The sequence below is a fragment of the Pezoporus occidentalis genome, unplaced genomic scaffold (assembly GCF_034315485.1).
Source record: "Pezoporus occidentalis ecotype Australia unplaced genomic scaffold, CSIRO_AGI_Poc_V1 ctg6, whole genome shotgun sequence".
Taxonomy (NCBI): Eukaryota; Metazoa; Chordata; class Aves; order Psittaciformes; family Psittacidae; genus Pezoporus; species Pezoporus occidentalis.
In genome coordinates, this window is record NW_026915943.1 from 245,629 (window position 1) to 267,138 (window position 21,510).

The following is a 21,510-nucleotide window of genomic DNA, read 5'->3' on the forward strand; positions in this document are numbered from 1 at the left end:
TGAATGGAGCTTTAATATTATGTGACTTAAATGGTTTTCTAGAGCATCTTTCCCATAGAGACTTGTCTCATAGAATCATAGAATCAACCGGGTCGGCAAGCGTAGGGAAGGATGTGACACATGTCTCTTGCCTAGAAGTGGTGGTGATTGACAGTCTGTCAGGTGCTGTCACTGTGCTTTATTTATAGCGTGTGCCTTCACTAATCAAACTGTCTCCCTAATATTCTTGGGCAGTTGCTCCTGGTTTTCAGGATGAGTTTTGTTCATACGGCTGCATCCCGCAGTAAGGCCTGGGAGGTTTCTGTTGGGTGTAGATGGGAAGTACACCTGAGGTGGGACTGAAATAAGAAGGGAAATGGGGCTAATCTCTTTTGGCCAACACAGGGGCTTGGAGCAAGCTGCTCTAGTGTGAGGTGTCCCTGCCCATGGCAGGGGTTGGAACTGCATGATCTTAAGGCCCTTTCCAAGCGAAACCATTCTATCATTCTGTGAATGCCCCATGAAGGGAGACAGCACAAGGCACTTTGTCTTGATGGGAAGGCCGTACTTTGCTCCAGCCAGAGGCCTGCAGCCTTCAGTATAAGCCCACAGATCCCACCCCATCATCTCTCTCCTGTGGGAGGTGCACAGCAATGCTGTGGGTGCCTCTACAGTCCACATGAAAACTGGTTTTGCATGGCCATGGGGGATGAGCAAGAAATAAGTTGCTGCTCACATAAAGGAAAGGGCTTTTCAGGTGAAAAAAGAACCAGCTGCAGAAGGTCTCCAGGAAGGAGTCAGGTCATCAAATGCTGGAGCAGAGCTTTCTTTTCATCAGTTCTTGTGTCTGGTGACTGCACTTTCATTTGGCTGCTCTGCTCTTGGGCTGATGAGGCTTGAAGCAGTAATAAGGAGGTGGCACTTCTTCATGGGAATGAATGGGTTTATTATCCCCGGAGACTTCAGGGATGCTGGATCCTCACCCAGCCATTAACGTGCTCTTCAGAGCGGTTCCACCCTTGCCTTCAGCTTGTTCTCTATTTTTACCTCCATTTAGCATGAGTGGGCTGGAATAGTCCCGTGGCAAGGGGAATGATGGGATACCAGTGGTAATGTGGGATGATCCATATCAAATGAAACCTGGGCTCCTGCAGCATCAAGGTCCATTTGCAGATCTGGGTGCTCATCCTTGGTAACGCCCAAGGAACAGCGCATGGGAGAGGTTTGGGTAGAGCTTGACATGGAAAGGTGTGCAGGCACCATGCTTGGTTCCAGTGTTAAATGGCTCTCCGTGATTAGGGAAGAAGGAAAAGGTTACGCCATCCTTCCTGCTGAAGTTGCATTTGTGAGCTGGCAAAGCAGGAGTCACTCAGGTTCGTAGCATTTAACACAGTAAGTGTAAACCAACCCAGGAATGAGTTTAGGAGGGTCTCAGCTCTGTCCTCCTGAGCTGGAGGCTGCTTCTAGACTTACAGAATCATAGAATCATAGAATGGTTTGGGTTGGAAAGGACCTTAAGATCATCCAGTTCCAACCCCTCCCATAGGCAGGGACACCTCACACTAAACCATGGCACCCAAGGCTCTGTCCAACCTGGCCTTGAACACTGCCAGGGATGGAGCATTCACAACCTCCCTGGGCAACCCATTCCAGTGCCTCAGCACCCTCACAGGAAAGAACTTCTTCCTTAGATCCAACCTGAACTTCCCCTGTTTCAGTTTGAACCCATCACCCCTTGTCCTATCACTCCAGTCCCTGATGAAGAGTCCCTCCCCAGCATCCTTGTAGCCCCCTTCACACACTGGAAGCTGCTCTGAGGTCTCCACACAGCTTCTCTTCTCCAGGCTCAACAGCCCCAGTGTTCTCAGCCTGGCTCCATACAGGAGCTGCTCCAGCCCCTGAGCATCCTCGTGGCCTCCTCTGCACTTGTTCCAACAGCTCCATGTCCTTTTTATGCTGAGGACCCCAGAACTGCACCCAGTGCTGCAAGTGGGGTCTCACCAGAACAGAGTAGAGGGGCAGGATCACCTCCTTCGACCTGCTGGTCATGCTAATATCTTGTATTTGATTTGTAAAGGTCTCTGAATTGGGGAGTGTCTGCTTTGAACTATAGAAGAAGTTTCATGGAATCACAGAATCAACCAGGTTGGAAAAGCCCTTTAAGCTCATCCGGTCCAACCTTTACCCCATCAGTGCCAAGGCCACCACTGCCCCATGGCACTGAGGCCTCGTCTCCACGGGGTGTGAACCCTTGCAGGGCCGGTGCCTGCAGCCCTGCCCTGGGCAGCCTGTTCCAATGCCTGAGCACCCTTTAGGTGAAGCATTCCCTGCAACCCTAGAGCAGATTTGCGTTTCCAAATGCACGAGGCCACATTAAGCTGGGGGTAAGTGAAATCAAGTGGATGTGTCTTGATGTTTTAGTACCAAGGTTGACCCAAGTGCCAGCTGAAGGATGGTGACACCTTATAACACACTGGCAGTCTGACATACAACCCTTTGAGCATAGCTGTAGCATCCTAAGAGCCCTTAGTCTAGAAGTCACTTGTGACAAAGATCTCCTGTGTTTGGAGATCTAAATCAAGTGTTTGGTCTTGAAAGTGTTGTTCTCTATTGACCTTGGTCCAGCCCCATGCCCACCAAGGCAGCTGGACCCATAAGCCAAGCAGCCTGATAGTATTGGGTCATGGCTTATGTGAGGGGATGACTGGGCCACAAACATCTGAAGTGATGGGGCAGGAGTACGTGCTGTGTATTAAGATAGGCAACTGTGTTGTATCTACACACTGATTTAGGTGGGATAAATCTGGAGCAGGTGATCTTTGATTTGGAGTAAGGGATGTTTTAAATGGAGCAGGAAAAGTCTGTAAGATTCCCTGTGTAAGAAGCCATTTAGAGGTGACCTCCCTATCTCCCATGCACAAGGGGTATTCCATGGGGAACAGCTCCTCCAGGAGCAGGAGGAGATACTGGCCCAAGCCCTGATTTCTGTGGTTGTGTGAGGAGCAAAGGGGGCTGAAAAGACCCTTCTGGATGGAGAAAGCCTCATGCCATGGTGTTGAGATCTCTGCTTCAAGTCATGTCTGAAGTGCTGTTGCTCTTCATCCCTTGGTTTCCAGGACAGAATTAGTCCCCAGATGCCCTTCTCAGCTATATTCTCTGTGCCCCCATAGTCATCACTTAGGCACATTCTGTCTGGTGTCATTGCTACCTGCAACCAGTGTTCAAGAGCTCTGCTGTAAGCCTGGCTGGAGAAGGCTTTGGTGGAGGAAGCCGACGTGGTGCCTCTTCCCAAACTTCTCACCTCGGGGGTAGTTCCTCAAGTACCAAATTCCCATGTCTGTGTCACAGGATGTGACTTGTGGCAGGAATAAATTCCCAGTCAGTCTGAGGGGAACAGATTTACGGTGGTGTGAATTGAAGACATGAAGTTCCTCATGTTTCTGTCCAGAGAAGATACCCAGAAATACGACTTGTGAGGAGTTTCTGAGGTCTGGGCAATAAGGAATGTGAAATAGTGGATGACATGAAGTATTTCATGGGTGAAAATATGTCTGAAGAGGTGATAGTAAAGGCAAAATGTTCCTGGACCTGTTGGAGCATCAAAGCTCTCGGTCAGCAGAAGAGAATCGTGTTTTAGGGGTTTAAAATCATAGAGTCATGAATGGTTTGGGTTGGAAGGGAGCTGGAAGCTCATCCACCTCCAACCCCTGCCACGGGCAGAATGCTGGTGCTCAAGGAGCTCTCAAGAAGTGCCTGAGCAACAGTGAGAAGAGCTCTCGGTGGCAGTCGTTCAATGAGGTCAAGTGTGGCTTTATAATGCCTTGTCCTGAGCTTAGATAAGGGACTTGATTGTCCTTCCCTATGAAAGTCCTTGGGAACCGACCACTCCAATCGAGTATTGCAGCTCCAGACTTGCTGGGAATAAGCATGCAGGAGGCTATTTTGTCTTGCAAATTCATTTAGGCTGCTCATCACAATTTAAGCTCCGATCAGATAATGGCCAACAGAAACTATTGCTGACGCATTCAATGGCACATTTGGAAATCAGTGTTGGAAGTGACATTGGTGCAAGGCTCAAACAGGGACCAAACCACCTGAGCTCCCTAACTGAAGAGAAACAAGCTCTTTTCCAAGAGTTTCAAGGGTACCTAAGGCCTGATGAGAGCCAGCACTTGTGGGTTTTCACTGCTGCAAAGGCTGGTGTGTTATTGAGATGCTGCTCTCAGCTTGGCTTGGGATCTGAGGCTGGAATTGCCCCCACACGTAGTGTGAAATTGAGGGTGGGCCGGTTGTGGTTGATGCTGCTGGTGGGTGCCAAACCCTGGGTGAAGGTGTTGAGTTTGGGCTGCTCAAAGCCAGCGAACTCCTTTTGAGGAGGACTTTGGCGTGTGATGAACAGACCAGGTCAGTGTAAGAGGTTCAGATGATCGCAGAGATTCCTTTGCGAAGTATTATCAAGTGCTTTGCTCTGGGTTTTAATGTCTGTGAGCCCTGGGTGTGTGGACACGAGTTGTCTCCATTTCAGCAGGACTGGAGGGAAGAGCTGAGGTGCTGGGCTGCACCCCCAGAGCGTGAGCAGCAGCTCAGGGAGGGGATCCTGCCCCTCTGCTGAGTGAAGGGGAGACCCCCCCTGCAGCCCTGATCCAGCTCTGGGGCAGCAGCACAAGAGGGACGTGGAGCTGTTGGAGCGAGGCCAGAGGAGGCCATGGAGCTGCTGCGAGGGCTGGAGCAGCTCTGCTCTGGAGCCAGGCTGAGAGAGCTGGGCTGGGGCAGCCTGGAGAAGAGAAGGCTCCTGAAGGGGAGACCTGAGAGCAGCTCCAGTGCCTAAAGGGGCTGCAGGAAAGCTGGAGAGGGGCTTGGGACAAGGGCCTGTAGGGCCAGGCCAAGGGGAATGGCTTTAACCTGCCCGAGGGGAGACTGAGCTGAGCTCTTAGGCAGAAGCTCTTCCCTGGGAGGGTGCTGAGGCGCTGGCACAGGGTGCCCAGAGAAGCTGTGGCTGCCCCATCCCTGGCAGTGTTCAAGGCCAGGTTGGACACAGGGGCTTGGAGCAAGCTGCTCTAGTGGAAGGGGTCCCTGCCCATGGCAGGGGTTGGAGCTGGATGGGCTTTAAGGTCCCTTCCAACCCAAACCAATCTGGGATTCACTGAGTCTGTGGGTGCAGGCTGCTCCTTTACAGTGAGGATGGGCAATTTATGTTAAAGTCTCATTTAAAGGATGCAGAGAGATGGGGAGGAGACCTCTGAATTGCGAATTCCCCTCTAAACTTGCCAGAGGTGCCCTTGCAGTGGGGTTTAATGTCACTTTGTCCTTTGTGCGTGGTCCTCCTGTCCCTGGCAGTGACCTCCAGGGTGTCACGAGGCTTCTGCTGGTGGCTCATGGGCAGGAAAAGCTGGAGCTTGTTTGTACCTGGGGCTGGATCTGAGTGCCTGGAATTTCAACTGCCAAAGGGAATAACAAATCTAATCCTCCAATGGACCCTGCCCCTGTATCACTGCCTCTTCAGTCACAGTATCACAGTATCACAGTATGCTGGAGATTGGAAGGGACCTCAAAAGATCATCTAGTCCAATCCCCCTGCCAGAGCAGGAACACCTAGATAACGTTACACAGGAATGTGTCCAGGCGGGCTTTGAATGTCTCCAGGGAAGGAGACTCCACAACCTCCCTGGGCAGCCTGTTCCAGTGTTCCGTCACCCTCACTGAGAAGAAGTTCCTTCTCAAGTTTAAGTGGAACCTCTTGTGTTCCAGTTTGCACCCATTACCCCTTGTCCTATCATTGTTTGCCACTGAGTAGAGCCTGGCTCCATCCTCGTGACATTCCCCCTTTATATATTTATAGACACTAATAAGGTCACCCCTCAGTCTCCTCTTCTCTAAACTATAGAGACCCAGCTCCCTCAGTCTTTCCTCATAAGGGAGATGCTCCACTCCCTTAATCATCTTGGTTGCCCTGCGCTGGACTCTCTCCAGCAGCTCCCTGTCCTTCTTGAACTGAGGGGCCCAGAACTGGACACAATATTCCAGATGCGGTCTCACCAGGGCAGAGTAGAGGGGAAGGAGGACCTCTCTCGACCTACTAACCACCGCCCTTCTAATACACCCCAGGATGCCATTGGCCTTCTTAGCCACAAGGGCACAGTGTTGGCTCATGGTCATCCTGTCGTCCACTAGGACCCCCAGGTCCCTCTCCCCTACACTGCTCTCTAGCAGGTCGTTCCCCAACCTATACTGGAACCTGGGGTTGTTCCTGCCCAGATGCAGGACTCTACACTTTCCCTTGTTGTATTTCATCAAGTTACTCCCTGCCCAACTCTCCAGCCTGTCCAGGTCTCGCTGGATGGCAGCACAGCCTTCTGGCGTGTCAGCCACTCCTCCCAGCTTAGTGTCATCAGCAAACTTGCTGATAGTACACTCAATTCCCTCATCTAAATCATTGATGAATATATTAAATAATACTGGTCCCAGTACTGACCCTTGAGGCACTCCACTAGTTACAGGCCTCCAACTAGACTCAGCCCCATAGACTACAACTCTCTGGCTTCTCTCCTTCAGCCAGTTCGCAGTCCACCTCACTACCTGGTCATCCAGTCCACACTTCCTCAATTTAGCCGTGAGGATGCTGTGAGAGACTGTGTCAAAGGCTTTGCTGAAGTCAAGGTAGACCACATCCACCGCTCTGCCATCATCCATCCACCGTGTTATTTCCTCATAAAAGGCTAAGAGATTGGTCAAACATGATTTCCCCCTGGTGAAGCCATGTTGACTGCCCCTCATAACCCTCTTATCCTTGATATGCTTTAAGATGGCACCAAGGACAAGGTGTTCCATCACTTTCCCAGGGATGGAGGTGAGGCTGACCGGTCTATAGTTACCCGGGTCCTCCTTCTTGCCCTTTTTGAAGACTGGAGTGACATTTGCCTTCCTCCAGTCCTCAGGCACCTCTCCCGTTTCCCAGGACTTGGTAAAGATGATGGCGAGTGGTCTAGCAATGACTTCCGCCAGTTCCCTCAGCACTCGCGGGTGCATCCCATCTGGACCCATGGATTTATGGACGTCCAGATTGCTCAACTGATCTCTAACCCATTCCTCATCGACTAAGGCAAGTCGCTCCGTCGACCTGACTTCATCTAAGGTCTCAGGGGTATAGGGCTCTTCAGGACTGCCTGCAGCAGAGTAGACAGAGACAAAGAAGGCATTCAGTAACTCTGCCATCTCTGCATCTTCTGTCACCAGGGCACCCATCCCGTTCATCAGTGGGCCTACATTGCCTCTGGTGTTAGTTTTGTCTGCCATGTACTTGAAAAAGCTCTTTTTGCTGTCCTTGACCCTTCTTGCCAGGTTTAATTCTAAGGAAGCCTTAGTCCTCCTAGCTGCCTTCCTCCCTGCCCTGCTCTCAGCCTTTCCTCCAAGGGCAGCCCTTTGCCTGCTGATGTCTGCTTTTCCCTCCTGCCTTCTCGTTCCTCCCTAGTAATTCAGCTTCTTTGCTGTACAGAGCGACCACAGGAGCTTATTCCATAAGGAATTCTGTATTCCATAAGGAATAAGCTATCCCAGAAGGCTGGAAAGAACATTCTTAAATGCCCCATCCACCCATCTCTTGTGCAGCAGAGGTCTGTACTGAGCTTGTGTCTACGGTTCCACATGCCGCTGTGTTGCATGTAGGCACTAAAATACATGTGGCTGGAAATAGAAGCTAGCTGCTTTATTATGGGTGTTCTGAGTCTGATTAGGAAGGAAACAAAGCAGGTGCTTAAACCCATTTTAAGGCTGTGTATGCTGCTCATGTTGAATGTATTTCATGGACTCCTTTCCTAGTGCATCCCTAAAGCTGTGCGTGGTAGCTGGGACTCGTAACCTAAAAGCCATTAATCTGCAGCAGCATTGCACCAAAGAGGACAGGGCTGAGCAGAGCTGCAAGGAATGGGCTAGAAGCGTTTAGAGATACATGGACAGTTAAAGGAGGCTTTAAAATCCCTGCTTGCTGCAGCCCCGGGAGCTCTTCCCTTCGTTATTGAGCCGTAATTCCTGAAGCAGTTCAGTTAGTGCCGCTCGGAGCGGGAGTGCTCTGGGTATCCCTTGGGGAGAGCACAAAATGAACACTGGCTTTGCTGCTCCTATTGATTGTGGGCACGAGATTAAATTAAACTCAAGCAAGAAACCAGCTCCCGAGTTCTTCGGTGAGGAAATCTAATGGCTTTTATTCAACAGGGTTTCATCTCATTTGCTTTCCATCTGCATCAGCGCTGTAATCGGGCCCCAAGCCTCAGCAGGGGCGCGGTCCCATCATGTGCAGATCCATATAGGTAGAAAAGAAAGGATCTCTTCTTTGTGTCCCTGACTTCCCCATGTCTCCAGCAGGAAGCCCATGAAGATTAGCAGCTCTCAACATGAAACGAGTGGGTTTTACCTGCTTGCTGTTCTCTCTGATGCAAGGTGAAGAGAACCATAGAATCAGCTAGGCTGGAAAAGACCTTTAAGATCATCAAGTTCACCCAAGAGGCAACATAGACATGGCAGGAGGGGAATGGGGTCAGCAGGAGCAACAGGGATTTGCAGGAGGTCCCATAGGTTTTCCATGGGGAAAATCAGAGCAAGATGCCAGATACTTTGGTGCTGCCACTCTCCTGGCTCATCCCTGGGCAGTGGACCCAGGCTTTGTCTTATGCACCAGGGGATATAAGATATGGGGACCATCATGGGTGGATTGCAGCTTGCTTGTAGTCATTTGGGGGATGAAGAAGAGCCAACAAGCCTAAATCCTATTGAAAAACCTGTAAGGTGTAGAAATACCTCTTGTATTTCTAAACCCAGTGTTGAGGTTTTAAACCCAGGGGTTTGAGTGCTGGGTATTCTCAAGCCTGTTTCACCTGGCACATATTGTCACAGGTTCTGCTTCTCTCTTATCTTTCATTGTCTCCCCAAAGCAGCAAACCACCAGTAATTTCCCTGCTCTTTTCCCAGCTCCGTTTCCCCTTAAAATAGAAAGGACAAGTTTTCTTGCTGGAGATCAGCGCTTCCCAAAGGTTATGAGATCAGAGAGGAAGATAGAGCAGAGCAGGGCTGGCTGCATCTTTCCACGTCCGAAGCTATTAAAGCTTCCTTGGTATAAGTGGCATTTATCTGGAATGAAATGATCCTGAAACAGGCCATCCCTTGCTTTCAGAACAGCAAAAGATGCCACAATAAGCAAGACACACTCCTACCAAGCAGAAGTTAAACCCAAAACAAAGAGAAAGAAGAGCTAAGTACACAGATACCCTCTGCCTGAAATCACAGAATCATGGAATGGTTTGGGTTGAAAGGGACCTTAAAGCTCCTCCAGCTCCAACCCCTGCCACGGGCAGGGACCCCTTCCACTGGAGCAGCTTGCTCCAAGCCCCTGTGTCCAACCTGGCCTTGAACACTGCCAGGGATGGAGCATTCACAACTTCCCTGGGCAACCCATTCCAGTGCCTCAGCACCCTCACAGGAAAGAACTTCTTCCTTACATCCAACCTGAACTTCCCCTGTTTCAGTTTGAACCCATCACCCCTTGTCCTATCACTGCAGTCCCTGATGAAGAGTCCCTCCCCAGCATCCTTGTAGCCCCCTTCACACACTGGAAGCTGCTCTGAGGTCTCCACGCAGCTTCTCTTCTCCAGGCTCAACAGCCCCAATGTTCTCAGCCTGGCTCCATACAGGAGCTGCTCCAACCCCTGAGCATCCTCGTGGCCTCCTCTGGACTTGCTCCAACAGCTCCATGTCCTTCTTACGTTGAGGACCCCAGAACTGCACACAGTGCTGCAAGTGGGGTCTCACAAGAGCACAGTAGAGGGGCAACTCTACACAGAGTTACAACCCCATGGCAGGGAGTTGGAACTGGATGATTTTAAGGTCCTTTCCAACCCAGACCATTCTAAGATTCTATAACTACTGCAGTCGTTTATGGGATTCAGGAATTCTTTGAGGGGATTAATGAGCAGGAAAGACCAGAAGAACCTCTTGATGCCCCAGGAGGTTCTCATCTAGATCCTATCCCTAGATGATGAGCAAGGGACTTGCCAACACCATGGCATGCACGCAAGGCTATCAGCCCCTGAGGAGGTAAAACCTGGTGTAGAAACACAGTTGAGAGAATTACAGGGAATATAATTGGCCACTTTTTTGGTCAAGAAGGGAGTTGGAGTTGGTTTAACGCCCCCAGCCAGGCTGGTCAGGAGATCATTGAGCTTGAGAGGCAACCAGAGGACCTCGGAGCATTGGATATACTGGAAAAGAAAGGGTTATGTTCTGATGAAGCAGCGAGGAGGCAGGGATGTTTCTGATTTAAGATCTTCCTCATTAATGTTCTGCTTGCAATCACAGGATCTGCAAATAACTGTGCACGGAGCTTCTTGATTGCTCTGTATGTGCCTGCCTCCGATGCCAGCATGGTTTTATGTAGCCTAAAAAAGCCAAACCCAAAGTCTGTTAAACTGCTGCTTATCCAACATTAACTCCGGCAATTTTTAATTAACCTGATTTAGAAGCCAAATATATCAGTGATGAAAATGAGAGGGTAGAACACAGTCATTTATTCCAGCCCAGTGGTCAGGAGTGGTGCATTAGATTTATTCCGATGAACCTCCCCACTTTGCCGCAGGAATCGGCTCCGTGCCGGGTGCCAGGTTTGAGGAATCTGCACCTTGCTAAGGAGCAAATGAGCTTTGGGCCATGGGAGGGAGGGATGGAGCCGGGTTTCATCTTCCTGCTCGGAACGGGGGAGGAAAGACCCACCCCTGCTTGTGTTTCATAGAGCAAAATCAAGGCGATGGGTGTGAATGGGCGCTAATTGCCGCTTTGCAGCCTTTGCTGGCAACCAGCAGGCAGCGTCAGTGGAGCTTGGCGTGGAAAGACTCTCCAAGGGTCGTTTTGTCTGCCATGGGGTTGGTTGTGCTCTGGGCTGGTGGCCAACGAGATGCACAGATAAAGCAGGGCAGTGGCCGTGGCGGGGAAGCATAGCAGAGGCAGGCTCTGCCAGCAGAGGAAGACGAACGTGTTCCATTCGGTGTGTCAGAGGGAGTTACGCAGGAGCACGTAAGAAGGGATGGGGTTATCCGAGTGTTGCCATTTCCAGTGGGGAAGACTTCCAAGAAATGGAAGTGAAGCAGTAAACAAAAGCAGACCGGAGCAGATTGAGGTGTGGAGGTTGTTGTCTGGGGTCTTAGAATCATAGAATGGTTTGGGTTCAAAAGGGCCTTAAGATCATCCGGTTCCATCCCCCTGCTATCATGGAGGACAAGAGCTTCTAGTGCAGTGCAGGACATCTGCACTGTGCATAGGTGCACGTAGGGCCTTGGCTCTGCAGTGGTTTCCAAGCCTCCATGTGTCTGAGTGCTTTGATGTTTTCCCCTGACCTCCCTATGACCGATGCGAGTGAGGATGATGAGAACTGAAGGTGCTCTGCAACCTTTCCTAAAGTGCCCATTAAAGCCTCCTGTGGCTTCAAAGGGTAGGAGCTGTCGCGTGTGTTCCTTCCAGGTGGCCTGGCAGGTAATCGTGTCCCTCCCAGGCTGGCACTTGTGCAGCCATGGGTGAATATTGGGGCTGGCAGCTTCTCATGCAGCCTCTTCACCTTCCCTTTAGCAAGAGGCTCTGGTTAATGCAAGTGCTGCGCGCGGAGGACTTGAGGCTGCTGAGCTCTGCGAATGCTCCAGTGGTCAAACTGCGATGGCTGCGAGCAGCCAAGGGGAGCCTTTCAAGCAGAGCTGTGCTGGTGGCTATCCCAGAGCTCCATTCTGCATTCAGTGTGTGGATTTCCTCCCTGGTTTCCTGCAGAGCGCATGGAGCATTCCTGTGTTCTGCATTCTGGTTGTTGCCCTCCTTTTGTAGAGGAATAGGGGTGAAATATTGATGGGGTCACTTGTAAGCCAACGGAGTGCATTCAGAGTCCTTCCTGTAGCCTGAGAATACATCTGGGCTTTGGCTCTCAGCTGTGCCCGTGGCCTCGTTGCACGCACAGGTTGGGTGCTGCTCCCCAAGGATGCTGTCCTCTTCTCTCAGTGTTATGAGACCATAATTTCTCCTTCTTTCTCATGGCAGGTTATCCGACGGGCTATCCCACCGCTGCTCCAGCCTACAACCCAAACATGTATCCAACCAGCAGCCCCGGCTACGCCCCAGGTAAGGATCTATGTATGAAGACAAGACTGGGGATGTTGTTGAAGGCTCCAGGAGGATTCCCCTTTTGCTGCTCATTGGTCAAAATCCAGCAGCTCCATGTGTTTGACAGCAAGTACTTCCCAGGGAAGGGGCTTGTGTTGAGCTCTTCCCTTCCTAACTCGGTCATTAACTTCATGCCCTGCGCTGGGAATATTTGTCTGTGTTGCAAAGTATTTTTGAGCCAGGAATTGTATCCTGATGCTAATCCCAGGGATTTTACAATCCTCGCCACTGTGATACCTGCACACTGACGGCTTTTAGTATCTTCTGAATACTGCCTGGTGTCTCCCCAGGATTGCCTTCACCTTCCCTCTGCTCATCCTTCCCTCCTCCTTCCATGTCATAGGTGCAGAAATGGTAGCAACCCTGTCCTGTTTGGTGTCTGGATCTCCCATGCTGTGTCTTTACTGTCCTGTCTTATCCTGACAGACCCTAGTCTGTGCTAGGGTCATCTTCTGTGCAGCTCCCACCCTTCACACCACCCCAAAATGGCTCTTCCAAAGAGGCAGCAAGCTCTTCCTGGCCAGACTTGGTTACCCTTCTGCCTTAGCCTTGCTGTGCTGGTTGTCTCTGACAGCCCCAGCTGCACTCTTCTCCATAAGATCTTGTTTTCCTTTGGCATTCCAAGCTTGGACACTTGTTTCCTGTCTCTGTTGCAGTGTGTCCATTGGGAGTTATTTGTCATCTGCCTCTTTCAGCTTTCCATGAACCACCCTACCAGCCAGCCTGATGTTCATCCTCTATAGCTCAGCCCTACCCTGGCACTCTGCTCTCTGCCATCTCCAGCCTTGGCAAATTCTCCTCCATCCTTCTGGAGAGCTGCTACAAAACTGATCTCCCCAGTCCACTGCTTTAACCGTGTCATAAAATAGAATCATGGAATGGTTTGGGTTGGAAAGGACCTTAAGATCTCCCAGTTCCAACCCCCTGCCATGTGCTGGGGTGCCTCACATCCCCCTCTTTGCTCCCTCTTGCTCGTATCTAGCACAGGCTACGTCTCCTTGCTTAGAGAAGCAATGTCCAGTCCATTCATTCTTGGTGTCTGGAGCCTTACAGCTCTTTTGGCTCAGCCAACAATGTCTGTCCTTTTCACCTCTTCCCAAACAAGTGTCTCCCTTGTTCCTTTGCTTCCTCTCCTTGGAAGGAGGCTTCTCCTGTCACCCACAAAGCCATTTTTCACTTGAATTCCTCTATTAGCCATGGGTTTTATTAACAAAAGGCCATAACAAGAACTGCCAAGCTCCTCCCCTTCCCTGCTGAGCACCTTTTCTCCACACCTCCCTTCTGGCTGGTTTCTGCTGTTCTGTCTTGGCCAGACATGTACTGAGCCCATGGCTCTGGTTGCTCTATGGATGCAAAGAAAGGTCTGGATGGGGAAGGACACTCACACATCCACAACCTTCCTGCCTGGCTGGAGAGGCAAAAGCCATCAAAGCATCTGGGTGGCAAACCCAGTCATGCCCTGTGCATCACTTTGGGGTCGAACACTTCTTTGCGTGAGGTGGAGAGACAGGGGAAATGCTTATAGCCAAGGCCTGCCAATGGTAGGAGATTAGGACAGAATCTAAATGAACCACAGGGGCTGCTGTCAGATAACTTCAAGGACGCTTCTTATTCCAGGAGAGCTGAACCTCCCACTGTTTTGAAGTCCGAGCAGTTACTCCAAAGCAGGATTCATGGAGTAATTCCCACCTTTCCAAAAGGAGTCGTCTTCAGCACAGCATGGACCCATGTTCTGTGCTTAGTAAGGAACATTTGAGTTCCTCTGCTAAAACAATCCATTGCTTTTCTATGCTTTTGAGCCCGAATTTGGAAACCTTTACAGAAGTCTTTTCCTTTTTGGAACTGAAGACTTCTGGTAGGCCTCCACTCAGAAATCCCTGAAGTCAAAGCCACATTTAAGCACTTTGCTGAAACCAGCCCTTCAGAAGGACCAAGTTACTTGGAGTTTTTGAAGCCTGCTTTAGCTTCTCTGCTTTCAGCCAAATTCCCTGGGGGACCTCAGAGCAGCCTTCCAGTATCTGAAGGGATGCTGCGGAGGGACTCTTCATCAGGGACTGGAGTGACAGGACAAGGGGTAACAGCTTCAAACTGAAACAGGGGAAGTTTAGATTGGATCTAAGGAAGAAGTTCTTTACTGTGAGGGTGCTGAGGCACTGGAATGGGTTGCCCAGGGAGGTTGTGAATGCTCCATCCCTGGCAGTGTTCAAGGCCAGCTTGGACAGAGCCTTGGGTGCCATGGTTTAGTGTGAGGTGTCCCTGCCCATGGCAGGGGGTTGGAACTGGATGATCTTAAGGTCCTTTCCAACCCAAAGCATTCCGTGTTTCTATGATCCTGTGGAAGCTCTTGGCATGGCAAAGGGTGGGAGAAACCCAAGGGCTAAGTAGCAGTTTCAAAAGGTATTTCTTGTCCAGAGTGAAGGAAGTGAAAAGGAGTAGAAGGAAAGGAACTCTCCTATTGAGGTTTTGTTGCCCAGAGAAGCTGTGGCTGCCCTATCCCTGGCAGTGTTCAAGGCAAGGTTGGACACAGGGGCTTGGAGCAAGCTGCTCTAGTGGAAGGGGTCCCTGGAACTGGATGAGCTTTAAAGTCCCTTCAACCCAAACCCCTCTGTGATTGTAAATCATGACTTTTTACATGTTTCTCATGAAAAAGGCCTCCAAAAATCTCTTTCTCACCCATTTCCAAGCACGCACTTGAGCTGAAAGATAATATCTCCCCCTTCGCTTTGACCTTGTGGCTCTTTAGTTGGTTGAGATGTTTATTGTGAAGGCTTCACCTCCGGAGAGCTGTGGGATTTGCAGCCTCCTGAATAAAGCCTCTTTCAGCTGAGTGTTCAGTAGTCACTGGAGTGAAATAGCCACTTGCATAAGGAGCACAAAGCTGGACCTTGTGTCCATCTCCCTAATCCCTTTCTTCTCTCCATTGCCAAGTTTTCAGTCTCCCACTTGTCATAAAAATCCATGGATCCCAGGCTCTGGAGCTTTCCAAGCTGGTCAAGCAGGAATGAGGGCGTCATTGCCGGAACCTTTTGGTGCTGTCTTCTCCCCATCACAGTTTCAATGCAGTTTTACTTTGCAAGGTTACAGAATCAAGCAGTTTCCTGCAGATGACTCTGTGAGGGATCTGTTGGCTTTTACTTGGGTTTATTGGCTTCTGGTAGGGTCTTCAGGTGCATTGCCCGTGGCAGGGGTTGGAACGGGATGATCTTTAAGGTCCTTTCCAACCCAAAGCATTCCATGGTTCTGTGATTTCTTCCCATTAATGCGTAGTATGAAACAAGTTTTCCTCCCCTGAGGGATATAACACAAGTGAAAAGAGCTTCCTAGCATTAAAAACCCCACACATTTAATAGTAGCTTGGCCTGCCAGAGGCTGGGAACATCCTCCCTGCTCAGCCAGGGATGTAAATCCTGCAGCATTGCTGCCTGTGGGTCTGCACTTCGAATCCCAGACTGGTTTGGGATGAAGGGACCTCAAAGCTCATCCAGCTCCAACCCCTGCCATGGGCAGGGACCTATTCCACTAGAGCAGCTTGCTCCAAGCCCCTGTGTCCAGCCTGGCCTTGAACACTGCCAGGGATGGGGAATTCTTGTCCCCAGCCACTCGTGCAGGCAGCAGCTCCACCATTGAGTTGATTCCCAAAGGGACACCCAAGTGAGGGGAAGCACCAAATCACTGCAGGACATGGAATTCGGGGGGGAGCTGTATTGCTCCTTGTACATCTCCAGCACCATCCTTGGAGCTCCAATTGGACGCTGTGTGGAAACAACCCTCAGGAATGATGTGTTGCTCTCCAAACAGAATACTTCTCTTTGCAAAAACGTGGTGGAATGCACATATTGCCCTGGAAGGATTTAATTTCAGCTCGGTTTGATTTTCCAAATGAAAAATAAGAAGGAAAAAACCCAAGCAGGAAATCTTGCAGCAATTTGCCACATCTGGGAATATTTGGTTCCCTTCAGCTATGTAGACCTTAGGTCTCTAAGCCTTTGAGCCCAGGTCCTTCTGTACTCAGTGGAGAGAAACAGAGACCTCCCTATAGAGGAGGTTTAGCCTCTCCATGGGTTCCTGTCTGTCCTACCAGCAGAGCTTGAGTTGCATCCTGCCTGGTTGTCCATCATGCTCATGAGGAACAGGAACCCAAAGAGGGTTGTAGATACTTTCTCAGGTAACTCGGATACATAGTTGAGATACCCCCAGAGAAGGAGACCTTTAGGATGATGTTTTATGGGGTTGTTTCCTTGGCATGGGTTAGGATAGTAGGAATACGTTGAGAAATGGGACCTGGATGGTGTGTGAAGTGTAGTTCTGGGGTGGGCCGGGGGACAAGCCTCCTTCTACTGAACAGAGAACTTGCTTGCACTCACAAGAAGGGCAAGAAAGAATGTCCCATGGCAGGCAGCAAAGAAATGGTCAAGAAGACTGAGAACAAGGAAACACAGGGATTGTGAGACACCAGGCAATTGGGGATCACTCAGGTGAGCAGCAATGAGCCCGTGGGCAGCTCTTTACCCCCGTCTGTAGTGACAGGACAAGGGGTAACGGGTTAAAACTGAAACAGGAGAGGTTTAGATTGGATCTAAGGAAGAAGTTCTTTACTGTGAGGTTGCCCAGGGAGGTTGTGAATGCTCCATCCCTGTTCAAGGCCAGGTTGGATGAAGCCTTGGGTGCCATGGTTTAATGTGAGGTGTCCCTGCCGATGGCAAGGGGGGTGGAACTGTATGACGTTAAGGTCCTTTCCAACCCAAACTGTTCTATGATTCTGTGATTCTTTTTGATCCCCATCATTCCTGCAATGGTGTCTACAACCTGTGTCCTCCCCCCAGCAGAAAGGAGCCCCCACACTCAGCAAGGACCAGGTTATCCATCCCCCCTTGGTCTGCCCTCCCTGAATACAGCCACATTTGCCTTCAGAAGCTTCCTCACATTGTTCAGGATGGAATAATCCACCCCGAACCACCTTAGTCAGCTGCTCTTATAAGCACAACCCCACAAAGACTTTGATTTTCCCCTACCTTTGTCCTGCTGGCTGTGACCGTGGGTGTCCTCTCCTTCATTACAGATGCTTCACCTCCCCCGTGCTTTGATCCTTGCTATATTTTATCACTACAGCAAGCAGTGACTGCAGATTAATTAAAGCTCCAGTTCCTCCCGTATTCCTTTCTTTAAAGCAATGCAAATCATTGTCTGTTGCTTTACATTTGCATGATGTGAAAGGGGAAAGGAAAGCCCTGGTCAATCTGCTTTGTGCCAGCCAGCCTTTTATTCACTCCCTTTCTGAAGTACAAGCCTAATCTTAACCCACTTGCTTTCTCTCAAGGAAAAGCCTCTCATCATTTCTATGTCCCCTCCTCACCGGATCTTTTTGTTACGTTGCTTAATACTCAAGCGAGGAAGCCTGGGCAGCAACCTTGACATTTACATTTCATTGCTCTGTTTGTGGGTCTTAACAAATGCTTTTAATGATTTCTATATTAGAAACCTCCTTATTTCCAGCAGGCTGACAGGTTGTTGTGCATCCAAACCAGCACTCTTCCAGTGCATAACCCCACGTAGCGAAGCACTAAATAAGTGAGGAAATGGGGAAGATTGAACTTGGTGCTCCTCAACCCAACTCCTTGTGCAGAAACCTCTTTCTTCGCCATAAATAATGAGACAGCTCTTGAAATCGGGACAATTTAATATCAGGGCAGGGGTTTTCCCCCCACTCTTTGGGGATTTATCTTGTTGGAGGCATGGTTCAGAGCCTGCAGCTTGTTCGTGTGCAGCCAGGAGAAAAGATGCTTTCATGCATGCTTTTTCATGGGTGATGCTGGGAGTGAGGACAGCGTCCATGAGTGCTATCTTTAGAGGCAGAGCGAAGGCTACAGAGGCAATCCAGGCTCAGCCCGTGCTTAAATATAGAGGCTTTTTCAAGCTACTTGCATCTCCCTGTTTTCATTGAGTTATGGGGTTTAAGATCCTGATTCTGCCGCAGGGAGATGCTGCGTTCCCAGCTCCGGGAAGCAGATCCACTGAGGAATGGCTTTAACCTGCCCAAGGGGAGACTGAGCTGAGCTCTTAGGCAGAAGCTCTTCCCTGGGAGGGTGCTGAGGCGCTGGCACAGGGTGCCCAGAGAAGCTGTGGCTGCCCCATCCCTGGCAGTGTTCAAGGCCAGGTTGGACACAGGGGCTTGGAGCAAGCTGCTCCAGTGGAAGGGGTCCCTGCCCGTGGCAGGGGTTGGAACTGGATGATATTAAGGTAATTTCCAACCCAAACCATTCCATGATTCTAAAATAAGCTCCATAAATCATTCCAGCAGTGGGTACATGCAGCAGAGCGGGCAGTGTCCTCAACTGTGTTAAATGGAACGGAGTTGAAGTCGTACTCTGGTTCAGTGGCTGAGTTAAAACCAGTTGTCTGTATCGATGCGGGGAGCATTTACTCAGATTGAATCAGCTGCTGTCATACAGGAGGCTGGGAATAACTCCACCATTGAGAACAACCTGCAGCTGGGGTTCCTGCCACCCATCAAACCCACTGCAACTCAGAGGGGATCAGCTTTGTGTTTAAAATCCTGGGTTCAGAAAGAGCAGACTAATTCTGACCTGTATTTAAATGGGATTTTAGATGTTTAACGTGGAGATGCTCTGTGTTCCCAGCAGAACGGCTGCTTTCAAAAGCATCTCATCCACCAACAAAGTTCTATTGCAACCCTCCAGGCTGGCTGGGGATTGGTGTCTGCTGTCAGAAGTCCCTCAGGATCACTATAAAAGCAGTCAAAAACCCAAGTTTCATCTGCTGGGGTAGCTGATTCTCCATATGTAGGTTAACTGGGCAGATGTGCCTCTTAATAGTACTTGGAATAGAGGTTGAAAAGGGTGGGAAGAGCATCCTTTGCTTGTGACTGATGATCTTGTGGGATGGAGCTGGAGGTGAGCTGTCAGTCTTGAAAGAAGCTGTTCTGGACAAGCTCCATCATCCCCTCTGGTCCATCCTAAAGGTGTTCCTCAGCTGAGTTCTCTCTGGTTGGGTGCCTCTTGCCCCAAACCTCATGAGTTTTGCTTGGCTGCCATGCAAAATCATAGCAAGAGATGAACCACCAGGTGAAGGTGAAGGTGAAGGTGAAGGCTGCCCTCTGCTCCTGCCCTTGCTGTGGTTCACCCAAAGGGAAGGACACTAGTGGTGGTTAGTTTTCAATGTGTGGTTTTCAAATAGCTGCTACTTATTGTGCCATCTGCTTCCATCCTTGAGGGCCTCCAGCTGTGCACACTGCAGTCCCTGATGCCACAGTAGAAGCTGGTGATGCTCATCCTCTTCTACTGACCTCATGGTTCCCAAGCCCTTGGGATCTACATGGCAAATGTAATGATTTAGCATTCTGAACTTTTCAATTGCCTCAACCACAGCCTGGTTTGGGTTGGAAAGGACCTTAAGATCATCTAGATCCAACCCCCTGCCATGGGCAGGGACACCTTCACCTAAAGCAGGTTGCTCCAAGCCCCATCCAACCCTCCCTTGAAGCATAAGGAGACATGGAGAGGAGCTCGGAGAAGTCTACAGAGACCTTTTGGTCCCTGCAGGTCCAGCAGCAGTGAGGAAAGGAGGATGGTAACTGGACCCAGTCTTGAATCCTCCCGTTCTCAGTGTCGTACAATCATAGAATCACAGAATGGTTTGGGTTGGAAAGGACCTGAAGATCATCCAGTGTCAGGTACCTGGTGAATATCTGCTAAGGTTTGAGCACCAAAGGGATGGTAAATTCTTCACCAGGATATTTCAAAGTGACCATTCCCAAGGTGTAGATAACAGCTCAGCCCAAGGATCCCTGTGTCAAGCAAGGGAATGAACTTCTTCCCATCCACATTGAAACCCGTTTCTCCCTCATGTGGTCCTCCTCTTGTGTTTCTCCACATTTTTGAGCAGGAGAGACACAAGGGAAGCTCCAAGATCACTGCAAAACACCAGCATTGCATAAAGCTGCTTGCAATGAGCCTGCTTATTTAGGCCAGTGTTATTGAAACACAATCCCTTTTGAGCATATAAAAACGAGTGCCTCAAATCAGTGCTGCAGAAACACGAGGCATTCCAGTTTAAAAGTTCATTAAGCCTGGAGCATGTTCCCTCCCAAGCATTCTGTCTTCCTGAGCTGGTTTAACTTCCTTCATTAAAAATAAGCCTTTTTCTTTGCCTGAAAGTAGGACACACACATCTCACATGGGGGCTGGCTCGTGCTTCAACTGCGTTTATTAATAATGCAGGGAAGACAAATGCTTCTCGTCCATCACTCCACTGTCCTCACAGAGCTGAATAGATGTTGCTAAAATCAGCCCGAGGAAATTAGGGGTGTCCATGGGGATGGTGTGGGGCAGGATGGAGGCTCTAAACCCCCATTCCTGCTTCTGGGTCCTCCCTGGAGGAAACGTTGTTCTGCAGGGGGAGAGTGTAGGCATCATCTTTCCCCACATAAGTGCTTTGAGCTGTCCTCTATAGGTGCCCATTGGCTGTTTAGAGACATCAGTAGGTCCCCTAAGGGGGGTATCTTGAGGTGTGAGGGGGTGAACATCCCATAGAGCCTGAAAAGCTTTCTAAGAACAAACGGTCCCACCAGTTTGAAGCACTCAAGAACACAGTAATGGATCTGCCTGGGGAATTAAGCTTATTGCAAAGCTTGTAGGAGGCTCATGGCTGTATCCATCACAAATAGAATCCCAGCCTGGTTTGGGTTGAAGGGACCTTAAAGCTCCTCCAGCTCCAGCCCCCTGCCCCGGGCAGGGACCCCTTCCACTAGAGCAGCTTGCTCCAAGCCCCTGTGTCCAACCTGGCCTTGAACACTGCCAGGGATGGGGCAGCCACAGCTTCTCTGGGCACCCTGTGCCAGCGCCTCAGCACCTCACAGGGAAGAGCTTCTGCCTTATCTCCAACCTGAACTTCCCCTGTTTCAGTTTGAACCCATCACCCCTTGTCCTATCACTGCAGTCCCTGATGCAGAGTCCCTCCCCAGCATCCTTGTAGCCCCCTTCACACACTGGAAGCTGCTCTGAGGTCTCCACACAGCTTCTCTTCTCCAGGCTCAACAGCCCCAATGTTCTCAGCCTGGCTCCATACAGGAGCTGCTCCAGCCCCTGCTCATCCTCGTGGCCTCCTCAGGACTTGCTCCATGTCCTTCTTATGCTGAGGACACCAGAACTGTCCACAGTTAATCTGATATTTATGATATTAGATAGTCATGGCTGCATTGTAACCTCTGTGAATCGTTACTTTTGCTAAGGACCAGGAGATGTTAATGTTCCTAAAAGCCTCCTTGCTTCACCTTCTGTGTAGCTTTAAGTGATGGATTCTCCAAGGATCCATGATTTAATGCAAGCTCCC

At 50.1% G+C, this 21,510-nt stretch overlaps 1 protein-coding gene across 6 annotated transcripts in view; it reads left to right on the forward strand.

Annotated features, from left to right (window-relative positions):
- The window catches only part of FAM168A (family with sequence similarity 168 member A), a 179,659-nt gene that overhangs the window by 139,507 nt on the left and 18,642 nt on the right, over positions 1-21,510 (forward strand). For all 6 annotated transcript variants that reach the window (XR_009968598.1, XM_062639217.1, XM_062639216.1 and 3 more), the window contains one exon: positions 12,040-12,120. Coding sequence is in view for 5 of the 6 variants with exons in the window: in XM_062639217.1 (XP_062495201.1) it covers positions 12,040-12,120 (81 nt within the window). In the remaining variant the exon portion in view is untranslated. The remainder of the gene's footprint in view (positions 1-12,039; positions 12,121-21,510) is intronic.